The 13,949-nt window shown below is 47.7% G+C and overlaps 1 protein-coding gene across 1 annotated transcript; it reads left to right on the top strand.

The window, feature by feature from the left end:
• Positions 1 to 544: 544 nt before the first annotated feature.
• Positions 545 to 13,720, top strand: LOC132452299 (casein kinase I). The gene is made up of 11 exons (XM_060044852.1): positions 545 to 819; positions 4,856 to 4,946; positions 5,108 to 5,218; positions 5,629 to 5,777; positions 7,285 to 7,513; positions 9,353 to 9,523; positions 10,049 to 10,197; positions 10,524 to 10,716; positions 10,876 to 11,015; positions 11,395 to 11,468; positions 11,815 to 13,720. Exons 2-10 carry the CDS (start codon positions 4,871 to 4,873, stop codon positions 11,425 to 11,427), a joined length of 1,251 nt encoding a protein of 416 aa, XP_059900835.1. The 5' UTR covers positions 545 to 819; positions 4,856 to 4,870; the 3' UTR covers positions 11,428 to 11,468; positions 11,815 to 13,720.
• The last annotated feature ends 229 nt before the right edge of the window (positions 13,721 to 13,949 follow it).

Consider the following 13,949-nt stretch of genomic DNA (forward strand, 5'->3'; position numbering starts at 1 on the left):
CATCAAACGGGAAAGAAAACACAAAGAAACGATATGTATACTGAATTATTTTTATCAGTGTTTCTAAAGTGCATAAATGTTTGAACATGTTCTTCTGAAGTATAAATAGTAATATTCTGAATGAACAGTTATCAGTGAGGTAAATAACCCTATTGCACTACAGAATGATTTAATTGTTTTTAATGAGGAACAACTTTTCTTATGGGATAGATTCAAACATGCACTGGGTGAAAAATTTGACCGGGGAATATTTTTGATTAACTGACGCCCCTGTCAGAGTTAATCAGTCAACAATTACCCAACAGCCAAATGATTAGTCACAATGTCCCAAATAATGGCCTTAATGTTAATTATTATTATTGTAAATTATCCATTATTAATGGTGTTTTGGGTGGGATTCTCCCTTAAACCTTCACTCCGAGGCCCTGCTGGCGATGACATCACCGCTGTTGTCAATAATGCGTCGCGAGACCAGAGGGGGAGACAGACGCGCGCGGAGCACGGCCGAGGAACGAGGCTCCAGCGTTGCCAGATTGGGCCGCATTTCCCGCCCAATCTGGCAACCCTGGCTGAACTGGTACAGACAGGGTTGCAAGATTGGGTGGAAAATCTGGCCCAATCTGGCAACACCGCCGGGCTCCTCGACGCTGCTGCTCGGGGACCACAACACGGAGCGCAGCCGACGGAACGAGAGCGACAAGCCGGGTATGAACTCCGCGACAATCCGCTCCAATCCTTCGTCCCCTATGAACCTGTCTGACTGACAACCACCGGAACATTATCTCCACCCATCAAGCTTTCTGATAAACCTAATATCGGGTAAGTCACATTACGGGGAATGGGGGAAATCGAGGGGGAAAGGTGGCCGGATTCGCCCAGATCCCTGAGTTGTATTCACGGCTACGAGACAGAGAGGGGGGGAGGGGGTCGGTAGAAAGGGCTATGAACCACGGGCTTACTCCGGACAAGGGTGCGGTTACCGGGTTAAACGCCCCCGAAACACAACGCACCCATGTCTATTTCTTAGTTTTTTTCGTGTATATTGTGATTTAAATGGCGTGTGGTTCGGGGACACGGTTCTCCGCTGTCCGAGGCCGATACGGAGCGGGTATTGCGGCTGAGCTAACGTTACGTTAGGTTAATGTAACGTTTACGTCAACGTTGACGTTAAGCCTGGTTGTGTGTAACGTTGGAATAAAGTCCGTATCGTAGTGCTCGGTTTAGGCTATTTCTTAAGGCGTTTCAACCCGCTTCGACTGCATCAATACGGGGGACTGGACTGAATTTGCCCCGTACAATTGCTACTTGAAACAGTCCAAAGTACCGCTGCTTGAAGGGACTGGAGAGCCAGTGGACCACTAGAGACTGTGCACCCCATCCGGGGTGGTGCTCACTGAACGCGGTCATTCCCTGTGTCTGTCCGCCCGGTGGTTGCATATTTCGGGGTTGGGTGGATGCTTGGGGGCTGAATTGTAAATCTCCTCATGCTCCGGGTCCCTCAAAGCCTCTCCTAAAGTGTGTGTGTGTGTGTGTGTGTGTGTGTGTGTGTGTGTGTGTGTGTCACGGCGGGTTGACCGTGTACAAATGGCAGTCTCCCCTTGATGAGGAGCTTGCGTGTCAGGTTAATTAACTCGCAGCTGATTTATGGACGACCTTCTTCTGTACAGCACCAGGAACCCACCTGCTCCCCGGACCTCCAGACCCTTGGTGTGTTAAAGACCGCAGGACTGCTGGCAGCTTTATTTAGCTGTGTTCAATATTATGGTTGTCTGTCCGTGTGCGTGTGTTGAGTTGGTTCCCCTTTTGAGTTGGGATGTGTAGCTGACGTGGTCTGCTGCTCGGTTTTGCAGAGTAGACTAATTATGGCTGGGCCTTTAAAATTGTCAAAGTACGGGGTCTGAAGCGACACTGGTCTCATCCCTGGTCCAGTACCAGACCTTCAATTGGTTTATGCTGCAATGTGAAACCAACCGTTAGTTGGAACTCTTAGCATGGCGTTTGGAATTTGACTGCTTTGCCTTTTTTATGGTTTCTCTTCCATACTTCCTGTTTCCCAGCCCGTGTGTAGCTATGTGTATCTTGAAGTGCCCGTGGCTCAAGTTAAAATATGATCTCAGAATTCACTGTCCGTCCTTGAAAGACCCATCTGACAGGACATGTATGTTGCTCTGAAATTCTGTTCACTGTATCCCCCAAGACTTTCTAAGCTTCCTTATTTATTCATGGCTTTGTTCGTTAATCAACCGTATCAAGACAGCCCTGACCAGACTTCTTTCTGATTTGCTTTGCTTGCTTAGTCTGACGAGAAAAACAGTACAAATGTATTTAAAAATATATATACAGCCAATGCTACAGGTAGCACATGATTTGGTCTTTATATTTGCCTGAGAATGACGGAAGCATTTAGTTTATGATCAAAATTATCATAAATGAAATGATAGTCAATTGCATTTGCTATCGTGTGTTGTGAATTGAGCCATAATTCCGAGAGACCTACAATGACCCACGGTGTGCATCGCGTGTCAGTCTGGGTAAGGTAGCGTAAACTACCTACGAGCAAGTCTTTGGCTGGAGCCTCTCCTGGTTTAATGGACGCTAACTCTTGATTAACCCTAATCCAGCGGACCCTCTGCAGGCTGATTCATCCTGCCACCTCTTCTTGGCAGAACAGTAGGGCTGATCATACCTAGCTAACACCCTGCCTCCTCCCTCGGTGGCTTTGGAAGGCCTTAACCATGGACATGACGTCTTTTGGGCCCAGTCTGCTCCACAATCATGTGGGTCCTTTTGATAACAAAAAGTTTTCACGGGTTTTCAAATTCCTCCAATGGGGAACAAGTCTCGAGACCAAACTCTCTGGAACCGATGTAGTGTGGGAGTCGAGTTTAGTTTCCCATGCATACTTTTGGTCCGTGTAGTGTAGACATGGCCTTGCGTGACGGTAGCCAGGGGTATAACAAATCAATGACCTGCTAATACCCTTTGAAAGCTCACGGTTGACTGGTGAGCCGGTTCTATTGGGGCCATCGAGTTGATGATTTCACAGAACGGAGGGATAATTGAAGAGTGCTTTGAGATGAACGTCAACAGGAAGTGGGTTGGTTTCAGCCGTAGCGCACACGTAGACGGATGAGAGAGAGAACGAAAGCAATGAGGTCATGGAGTTATTGTATTTTTTTTTTTTTTAACAACACCTCAATTACTGACGCATGACTTCTAGCTGAGCTTCTTTTATGGGATATGATCACCATGTGGTGGCCAGCTTAAGTTCAGGATGAAGTTGTTTGCTAACTGTCTCTCCCTCCCTCTGTCTCTCTGATAATAGTGATTTTGTTACATATTTTAAATGGTTAATGCTGAAAGGGAACAATAAATCCATAAATGATATCAATAAAGTTGAGCGCCCAGAATGGTTTCAGAGCTCTGACACGGTTACATCTGCCATAGACCCGCCTTCCCCTCACTCTGTCTCTGGTTCTCCACAGTGGAGGGGGGGACACACACACACGCACGCACGCACACACACACACACACACAGACACAGACACAGACACAGAGAGAGAGTGTGTTGGGCCTTGCAAAGGCTGCACAATGTTCCGCGGTGAAGAGGGGGTTAAATAAATCATGTTGCTCGTCCAGCGTCACGTGCGCCCTGGCTCCAAGGCCTCAGTCCAAGGCCCCAGTGCAACGCGTGCCAGGCCCCCTCCAGCCCTCGGTCACAGTCGGTCGGTCTCAACACAACACAACCGGGCCTCACGTTGTAGTCAGCAGTCGGTCTTAACATAACCGGGCCTCATGTTGTAGTCAGTCGGTCTCAAAACAACACAACTGGGCCCCATGTTGTAGTCAGCAGTCGGTCTCAACACAACCGGGCCCCATGTTGTAGTCAGCAGTCGGTCTTAACATAACCGGGCCTCATGTTGTAGTCAGTCGGTCTCAACACAACACAGCATGGTCTTCATGTTGTATTCATTCGGTCTCAATACTACACAATCCGGTCTTGGTGTTTTAGGCAGAGTTGATTACTACACGACACAACCCGGTTCTCACTTCACTGTCAGTTTGGATTTGTTGTGCGTCCATCTGTCAGTTGATCATCTCTGTCACACACACTCTCTCCCTGTCCTCTTAAATAAGCCCTCAACTGATTGAATCCTGTGTTGTTATGCTTGGCGTCTTAGTAGCTGAAGCCATATTAGATATTGTTGAAGACCAGTTTATTGGTTGCAATTCAACGTGATTAACTCTCTGGTTGGAAACTCCTTTAATGCTTGGCTTCCTTGCCCACTTTTTTTTTCCAAAATCTACCTTAACGTAACCTTTTCATCCCGTCTATCTGAATTACACTCGTACCTTTGATGTAACCGTAATGCGGCGTTCGTCATCAGATCAGTGACCTAGTGATTCATCAAACCAGAGTAATACTTTATAAATATTAATAGCTAACTAAACAGTACAGATATCCATAGGGCTAGGGGAAGAAATCCAGTGCCAACATTCAAATGTCTTTCTTCTTCCTCCCCCTTTTGGCTCAAGTTTGCTCTGTATTTGACATTATTCAATCAGTTGATGCAACTTTCAAAGACAAAAATCGACGTCTCAAATGTCAGTCTAATTTGCCAAACAGCAAGTTCACGCCACCAAGCTAGTCCAGCTAAGCTAGTTCATGAGTGTTGTGGGGGAGGGGCTGTCTTCCAGCTGAAGGGTCCTGAGTGTGTTGGTGTATCAGGTGGAGTATTGGGTGGAGGGCCTAGGCCTGTCGGGGGTTGGGTGCTTGATGGATGCATGTCCTTGGTGCCTCGCTCTCTCACCATCTCTCTCACTCTGACTGACTCTCTCTCCCGTCTCCTCCCAGCTCCCCCTCGTCACCATGGAGCTTCGAGTCGGGAACAAGTACCGCCTCGGGCGCAAGATCGGGAGCGGCTCCTTCGGAGACATCTACCTCGGTGAGCGTGAACGGACGCACCGTGATGCAATGTTTATTCTTAGCCCCCGTCTGCGTTCTGCTGACTGCAGCCGGCCGTGTCTTAGACACGTCCCTCTGACTGTACGTCATAACAGGGGTATCGTAGAATGGTATTTAATGTGTGTGTGTGTGTGTGTGTAGGGGCCAACATCGCCACCGGGGAGGAGGTGGCCATCAAGCTTGAGTGTGTGAAGACCAAGCATCCACAGCTGCACATCGAGAGCAAGTTCTACAAGATGATGCAGGGAGGAGGTAAGGAGACTAGGAGCCGAGGAGACTAGGAGCCGAGGAGATTAAGTGGTCCTCAAGATGATGGGGAGGAGTTAAGGAGACTAGAAGATGAGACCTTGGTAATGAGACCAAGAGGTTAGGGACTAGGTGGTGATGAAAATAAGAGACCAGGATATCTGGAGGTGGGGAGACTAGTAGGTAAGTTGACTAGGTGAGGGGAAAAAGGGGGTAAGGAGATAAGGATACTAGGGCTAGCTCCCTCTGTAGTTATGATCATACCAGATTCTACTCGACGGTGCTGAAGTGTAGTGTTGACCAAATACACAACGCCACTTACTACTACTGTACTGCAGTAGACAAATGACAACATATTGTTGACGTTGGTCCTGTTCGGATGACGTGATGATGTGCGTTTGTCCCCGTGTGTCAAGTTGGCATCCCGTCCATAAAGTGGTGCGGGGCGGAGGGCGACTACAACGTGATGGTGATGGAGCTTCTCGGGCCCAGCCTGGAGGACCTCTTCAACTTCTGCTCCCGCAAGTTCAGCCTGAAGACAGTGCTGCTGCTGGCAGACCAGATGGTAACACACACACTCACACATAGACACACACAGACGGACACATACAGACACACACGTATACAAAGACACACGCACACACTCTCTCGCACGTTCAAACCCCTTCAGCCTTTAGGTAGAGAAGTGGAAACACTGGAAGAGTGACTTACACGAGAGGCCTACCACAGGACATGTGATGGAAGAAGGCCTGAGGAAGTAGACCCTAGCATTCAGTCACTGACTCACACGGCACCATGAAGCTACATGGGGAAGTCATTGTTAGATAGCATTAAGCCAAAGACTCGGAAAGCAGCATAGTGCTACATGGCCAATTCAATCCTAGGTAGCATAAAGTTAACGATTCAGAAAGCATCATGATGCATGGGGAAATTAATGCTAAGATAGCATTTAGCTGAGGACTCCAAATTCCATGTAACCACATGGGAAGGTCAATGCTAGATAGCATAAAGCTAACGACTCTGACAGCACCCTAAGGCTGCATAGGAAAGTCTTTGAATAATAGCATTAAAAGTCCTTGCCATTAGACAACCATAAGCATCAGTGCACATTAAACCCTATAGATTCAATAATATATACATTTTCTCTAATCTGAAAATGTAAGGCTGGCAAAGTGAAGTGATGGGGGTGCGTATCAGTTTGGCAGTGTAGCTGATTGAAGTCATGTCTGGTTTGTATTGTATTCAAAGACGTAACATGTTATCTGGCATGCATGTCAAATTGCAGCAATCGAGGTAGAATCAATTGATTATCAAATGGCTATACGCTAGGCCGAGCACCGAACTAGGCCAACGAGAGAGGTCTGTAAACAAAGGCCAGCTCACAGAATACAGACGAGCAGCATGTGATGGCAACACGGGTTACAAAGGTCAAGGTCAACATTCACAAACAGGATGCTCACACAGGAAGACATTTAGATTGAAGCTGAGATTATTATTAACCGTTAGCTGGAATGACATGTAGCCACCACATAGTGGCGCTGGTCTGTATTCCAGCACCACCGGTCCAGATATTACATCCTTGTCTTTGTAAAGACCCTGCTAGATGGAAGTGTTCTATTGTCTATTGTCAGATTAGTGTTTAACAGGGTCATTATGTACGTTCTCACGACAATGCAAGGGCCATGCTACTTGAGTGATACCATATATGAAAAGTCGATAGGTTATACATTGTATAGCGGTTTGACGCTTCTGTGTGCAATTTTTATGCTTGCTTTCAATAAATGTCAGTTATTTTTGGCATAATTTTGAAAGTTAAACATGATCCTAAACAAGAAAACGTCAACTGACGGATCATTACTGTCGGAAAAAAATAATTCTCTCAATACTCGATTTCATTTGAACTGTTCTGCTAAATGTAACGGCCCCACATCTGTTCTGTACAAACTCAAATGCATGCATTTCAAACAATTTATCTTTTTTCTTTTTTAGTCATGTTAAAAAAGAAAAAAAAACTTTTTGTTTTTAATTGTTATATTTTTTAACAAAATTCCAATCATGTCCCCCCCCCCCAGATCAGCCGCATCGAGTACATCCACTCCAAGAACTTCATCCACCGCGACGTGAAGCCAGACAACTTCCTGATGGGTCTCGGCAAGAAGGGCAACCTGGTGTACATCATCGACTTCGGCCTGGCCAAGAAGTACCGGGACGCCCGCACGCACCAGCACATCCCCTACCGCGAGAACAAGAACCTGACGGGCACCGCGCGCTACGCCTCCATCAACACCCACCTGGGCATCGGTAAGAGGCACACGCACAGCTCTCATACAGCGCTGTTGTTGTCCGACCGAGGTCTCTAGGATTAAGAGAGAGGGGGTGGTATAGAGTCAGGGTGGGACAAAATATTGATACGGCGATGTATCATCAACCTTCTTCATGTGATACGAGAATCGATATGGTACCGCCAAATACGGATGTTTTGATTAATAAAATAGGGCACTCTAAATGGATTTCCCTGCTCCCAGTGTCCACTCGATTGCACCTCGAGGTGGCGCTCAACACTAGACGGGGTAGCCCCGCCCGTTCTGCCGGCGATTTGACTTCGCCCAGCACAAGGGTCTGGAGAAGAGCAATACATTTATTTCTACGTTTTTGCGTGAGCCAATCACCAAGCTGGCTTTTCCCCTTGGCGCGCTATTGGCTGATTTAACACAATGACAGGCAAGTGACGGCAAACAGCCAATCGCGTACAGAGTCAGTTGAACTAGGCCCATTGATCACGCCTCTTGTGCTGAAGATAATGACGGCAGCTTCCCCACACCACCGTGCAATCTACGATTGAGCTTGGTCTGGCAATAGCCAGACTAGCTCAACACATGACCGAGGGAAACTTGAACGGAAGTTAACTAACCAAAGTCGAGAAACTGAAAAACTCAGTTTGGACCATGAATAAAGAAAGAAATTAAGCACTTTCCGCCCTTTTCTCAGTCAATTCGTATTCATGGTTGACATTTATGATAATGTATCGTTATAGGATTGTCTAATTATATATTTTGATTATCACAAAATCGCAATATTAGCTCTATCGTGGCCCAAGTATCGTATCGGTTAGCCTGTGATTCCCACCCCTAGTGTAGAGTACTGACTACGATACATGCACATTCCAGCTACCCCCAAACTTCAGGCCGTCTTCCCCCCTCGCTCCTCCGTAATGAGCTGGATCTGTTTCTCATCTTAAGCGGCGATCAAGTTCCTGGTTTCTAATCCTGCTGTCCACTGCTGTAGGCGTCCACAGGATTCCCTTACCTCCACCTGCTCACCAACATCTCTGGAAATACTCACTGCAAGTCCCTTTGGGATAAGAGCATCTTCTTAATGAAAAGAGGTAGAAGTAACGTAGGTTCCTCCGGGGCAAGCAATGGGTCCCGAGCGAATCTCACATAAACCCACCCTCTCAGTAAAACGCTGCGCAACCTCAACAAGACCTGAAATAAAGAAAAGGGTGGGGCCCCCCCATAGCCTCTGTGCGACTATGGGGGGAACCGCCACCATCACCCCCTCACCGCCCCCCCCTAGAGACGCAGACCTACATCCCTCCCTGCTGCTTGTTGCCGGGCTCCGTCTGAGGCTGTGAGTCATGGCAGCTGGCTCTACGTCGTCTGCAGCCCCCTCACACCGCTGACACCCCCCCCCCCGACACGCGTTCTCCCACGCCTGCACTGGCGCGCTTCTAAAAACCTGTCGCTCGCCTTGACTCTGCCCCGTAGCATCTGCTGAGGCACCTAATGATGCCTCCGGAATATGTTGGACCGGGCGCAACTCCCACGCCGTGTGTGTGTGTGTGTGTGTGTGTGTGTGTGTGTGTGTGTGTGTGTGTGTGTGTGTGTGTGTGTGTGTGTGTGTGTGTGTGTGTGTGTGTGTGTGTGTGTGTGTGTGTGTGTGTGTGTGTGTGTCAAAAATGTGTTCACTGTGATTCACAATGTCAGAAAAGGTGTATTTATTCAAAGAACCAGTCATTCATGTTCTGCACTGTCTGTCTCTCTCTCTCTGTGTCTTCCCTCTCTCTCTGTCTCTCTCTGTGTCTTCCCTCTGTCTCTCTCTCCTCTCTCTCTGTGTCTTCCCTCTGTCTCTCGCCCACAGAGCAGTCCCGGCGTGACGACCTGGAGTCCCTGGGCTATGTCCTCATGTACTTCAACCTGGGCTCGCTGCCATGGCAGGGCCTCAAGGCCGCCACCAAGAGGCAGAAATACGAGCGCATCAGCGAGAAGAAGATGTCCACGCCCATCGAGGTCCTCTGTAAAGGATACCCATGTGAGTACTTAGATCTAGGTCCTGTGTAAAGGATACCCATGTAGGTCTATAGATCTAAGTCCTGGTTAAAGGATACCCATGTAGGTCTATAGATCTAGGTCCTGTGTAAAGGATACCCATGTAGGTCTATAGATCTAGGTCCTGGTTAAAGGATACCCATGTAGGTCTATAGATCTAGGTCCTGTGTAAAGGATACCCGTGTGATTCTGCCTTTTATAGATGGATAGATCTAGTTATTGTGTAAAGGATACCCGTGTGAGTCTGCCTTTTATAGTTCAAGCCCTAGTACTTCTACAAATTGTACCAGCACTCTCTTCCATGTCTCTTTATAGGATCGATGTATGGTAAAATAGTAAGGTAAATATGAAGCACTAGAAAGAAACGTTATCCCTACCTCGTGCTGGTTAATAGTTGGGCCATGAATTGTGTAAGGAAGGAGCAAAGAGCAACCAGATGTAAGAGCTTGTGTTTGGTTAAGACCCCGTTCCTCCTCCGCCTCATGCCTCCTCCTGTCTGACCCCACAGCCGAGTTCTCCACCTACCTGAACTTCTGCCGCTCACTGCGCTTCGACGACAAACCCGACTACTCGTACCTGCGCCAGCTCTTCAGGAACCTGTTCCACCGCCAGGGCTTCTCCTACGACTACGTCTTCGACTGGAACATGCTCAAATTCGTACGTCGGCCACCCTTTGTTGTCCCGCTCTCGTCTTCTGGACTTGGTTGACTGAACTCTTGTCTGGACGTCGTCCAAATATTACGTCCCGATTTTGAGTATTTATGTATTTTTGTAGAATAAGTCGGCTTTAAAAAATACAACAATTACGTTACTAAATGTGTGTTTCCCCGCTCTTCTGAAAGACCAAGAAACACACATTGAGAACGTAATTGTATAACTAATATACGAAGTCAATAACATTATATATGGGCTGTTTTAATATATCTATAGTGACGGATTTTCCCGCCTTAACACAGAATGTTTTCCCTTTGATGTCCCGGCAGGGTGCCAGCCGGACCGCCGAGGACGGTGAGCGGGAGCGCAGGACGGCGGAGGAGCGGGATGACCGGGGGGCCCCGCCACGGGGGTCCGCCACCCGGGTCCTCCCCCCGGGGCCCAACCCTCCCCCCGCCAACAGAGTCCGGCACGCCGCCGAGCAGGCCCTGTCGAACCCGGCCTCGCGCGTCCTCCCATCAGGTGAGCAAACCCCCCCCCCCCATTTGGCTCCGGAGGTAGAGCGGGTTGGCTGGTAACCGGAAGGTTGCTAGTTCGATCCCCCAGCTCCTCCTGCTCCTCCTCTGGTTATGAAGCGCTGTGTGAACGCAGTCCGTTCACGACCTCCGTCTCGCTCCCCAGGCAACACGTCGCCGCGGGCCATCTCGCGGGCGGAGCGGGAGAGGAAGGTGAGCATGAGGCTCCACCGAGGGGCGCCCGCCAACCTGTCCTCCTCCGACCTCACGGCGCGCCACGACCCCTCCCGCATCTCCACGTCACAGGTGGAGACTTACGATGACGCGCTTTATTTATAGACACTAGCCCTCGCTATTGCTACATGGCAACTATCAAAGACTGCTGCCCAATGCTATCAAGCTTCTATTGATGATGTGTGACTGGTTGATATATTTATTATATTTGGATTTAACTTTCTGCTAACGTGTTGTATTAGCACATTGTGCTAGTCTATTTTAATAGCGTGTTTTGCTGAGCATTACTAGCATGCCCGCATGTTGTGGTAGCCTTTTTTTCCCCTGAGTGTGCTCAGATGTGATGCTAATGACGTGTGATGCTAACCTTTAGTGCTAGCGTCCGCTGCTGTCCTCTAGCGCCGTCCTGTCAGCAGTGCGCTCGCTGACGTGTTCCTCCTGTGTGCTGCAGGTCAGCATGCCGTACGAGCACATGGGGAAGTGACGACCTCCGACCCCCTCGCGTTGTAAATGAAACCTTAACAGGTGAGGCCCCAGCAGCAGCAGCACCGCTACAACACACCTTCAGACCTTAAGACAACCCGTATGGGGAACACACAGGTCCACGATGAACCGCTGAATTACCTGGATGTTTTTACATTTACATTCAGGTCATTTAGCAGACGCTTTTATCCAAAGTGACTTACAATAAGTACATTTGACGGAAAAAAAAGAACGGCTTTCGGTACAGTAAGGATGTTCATAGAACCTAGTGCCAAGCACTAACAATCACTAGGTTTACCCATTCCCCGTACACAAGAGATACATAGGAGAAGATGCTACACAACTGAGTACTACATACAATAAGTGTTGTATTTGTTGTCTGTTTCAGGCCTCCAAGGACTCTGCTCGCTCCTCTGTTTTAGTTTTGAAACCTTTTTCATTTTTCTTTCCTCTTCCTGGATGACGTTTGATTTGAAACATAATTTTGCCATTAAGAGCGATTTGATCTTTTTCGGGAACGGACGGAAAATCCGTATTTGAAGATCAAGTCCGAAGGGCCTCGGTAGCGGACCCCCAGGACCCCCATCCCCCCCCCCCCCCCCCCCCCCCCCCCTCTTTGTCCGACTCCCTCAACAAGCAGTCCTAGACTCTGGTTCACATCCACCGCCGCCACCCCTACAGAGAGGAACACTGGATCTCTCGTTAACCACCCCAGGGTGACCCCCTCCCCGTCTCCCCCATCACACCGTCTCACCACAGAGACCTGTCTGTCGGATGTCACGTGTCGATGACGTCATCAGAGTAGCCACGGGCAGCCAATCCCGGGCGAGAGCATGTATCTGGGCGGGGACAAGATCTCCCGCTTTGCCGCCTTGGCCCGGATTTTGTTTTTATACTGTTTAAAATTGCATTTTTTTAAACAAACTGTGTGTAATCTGTTAAACTTTTGTTTTATAGAGTAGTATGGGGGGAAGGTGGGGGTATATGTAGGGAGCCAGGTCTGTGAATGAAACCTTATTGGTGGATGCACCCTTGTAGCGGATTGGTTGGGTCTGGGTCAGGGCTTAGGATAAGGTCGCTGTTGGGAGTGCACCAGTACACCATACTGGTTCTGGACTGGGGGACGTAGCGGACGTAGCAAGAGAAGGTAGGGTGGTGTCGGAAAGGAAGAGTAAGTGGTCTTTATTAGCTTTGGTGCCGTCGTGGTTTATTGGTGAACTAGCGATAGGTGCTCTAGCCATTTACACACACACACACACGCCGACACACACATGCAGACATACACACCCATACACAGACACACACGCACACAATGTGCTGGATAGGTGCGACTGAAGGTAATACAAAATAAATATTGTAAAGGCACACAACGCTTTTTAGCGAGGAGTCTTACTATATGTTGGAGTAAATAAACATTGTGACTGAAACTCACATTTCAGCTACATTTTATCCGTTTCAAAAGGTGGTTCTCAATGTCAGCTTTTCTCTGTATTTTGGTTTCATTCAGTTGGTGAAGAACGGCTTTTAATTGTAAAAGAGGGGAGGGGTGGGGGGGGCGGAGCAGGGAGTTAAATGTAGTTTTTTTTTTTCCTTTTTTCTTTTTTTACTTAACTGTATATATTTTTTAAGTTGTGTAAAGCCAAACTGTGGTTGGTTGTTTTAAGATGTGTGAAGTAGGAAACTGCACCGTGAAGTGCAGTAGCATCAGGGCTGAGGACATTGATATAGGGTAAGCCTCCTGGGTCCACCACGCTTACACTGCCCGCTGGGTCTCTACCATATAATGTATTTATTTAACATGTGTCATTTGTCCGTAGATCTAAACCTGTCATTAAATCCTGTCTCTTCTTTTAACATGCCTGTAACGATCGTGTTCACTGCTCTCATCTCGCTCCACTAATCTTCACGTTTGTCCACCTCGGATGATGAAATAGGGGTTCTTATATTTCCCTTTCTTACAACCTTGTTCGTTCGCTTATACTTTTTTTTACTTCCACGGTAGATTTTTTTTGGTGATGGTCTTAAACGCCCGGTTAACTCGATGTCATTTTAGATTAAAACCATAACGATCCGTTAAATGTGGTCCTGAGTCGCGGTAACGTCTGTTTCTGTCCATCGACCCAGGGGGCAGTGTAACGGTTGTCAATAGCAACTAGAAACGGTTAGGTGGGCACTGCGGGAAGTCAATTTATGTATTGTGTACCGATATCTTGTACAGTTCTTTAACACACTTTAACTTTATTTACAACAGTATTTGTGTATATTTTATGAAGTAATAAAATGAATGAAAAATACATCCGTTTGCATGTTTATTTTGGTTAACCACTTTTCTTTTGCATTTTAATAGTGTTTTTTTTTAATAGGCCTACTTTACAAATACATGATGTTGGATTACCTTCTCATTTCACATTTGTTTGCGCATTTGGATGATGGCACAAAACCATGCTGAATTAGAATCATGACACAAACCGCAGCGCATTGTGTTGTGGAGTCAAAGCCTTTTGTTGACAATGGGCAGATGGG

Source organism: Gadus macrocephalus, chromosome 2, assembly GCF_031168955.1.
Source record: "Gadus macrocephalus chromosome 2, ASM3116895v1".
Classification (NCBI taxonomy): domain Eukaryota; kingdom Metazoa; phylum Chordata; class Actinopteri; order Gadiformes; family Gadidae; genus Gadus; species Gadus macrocephalus.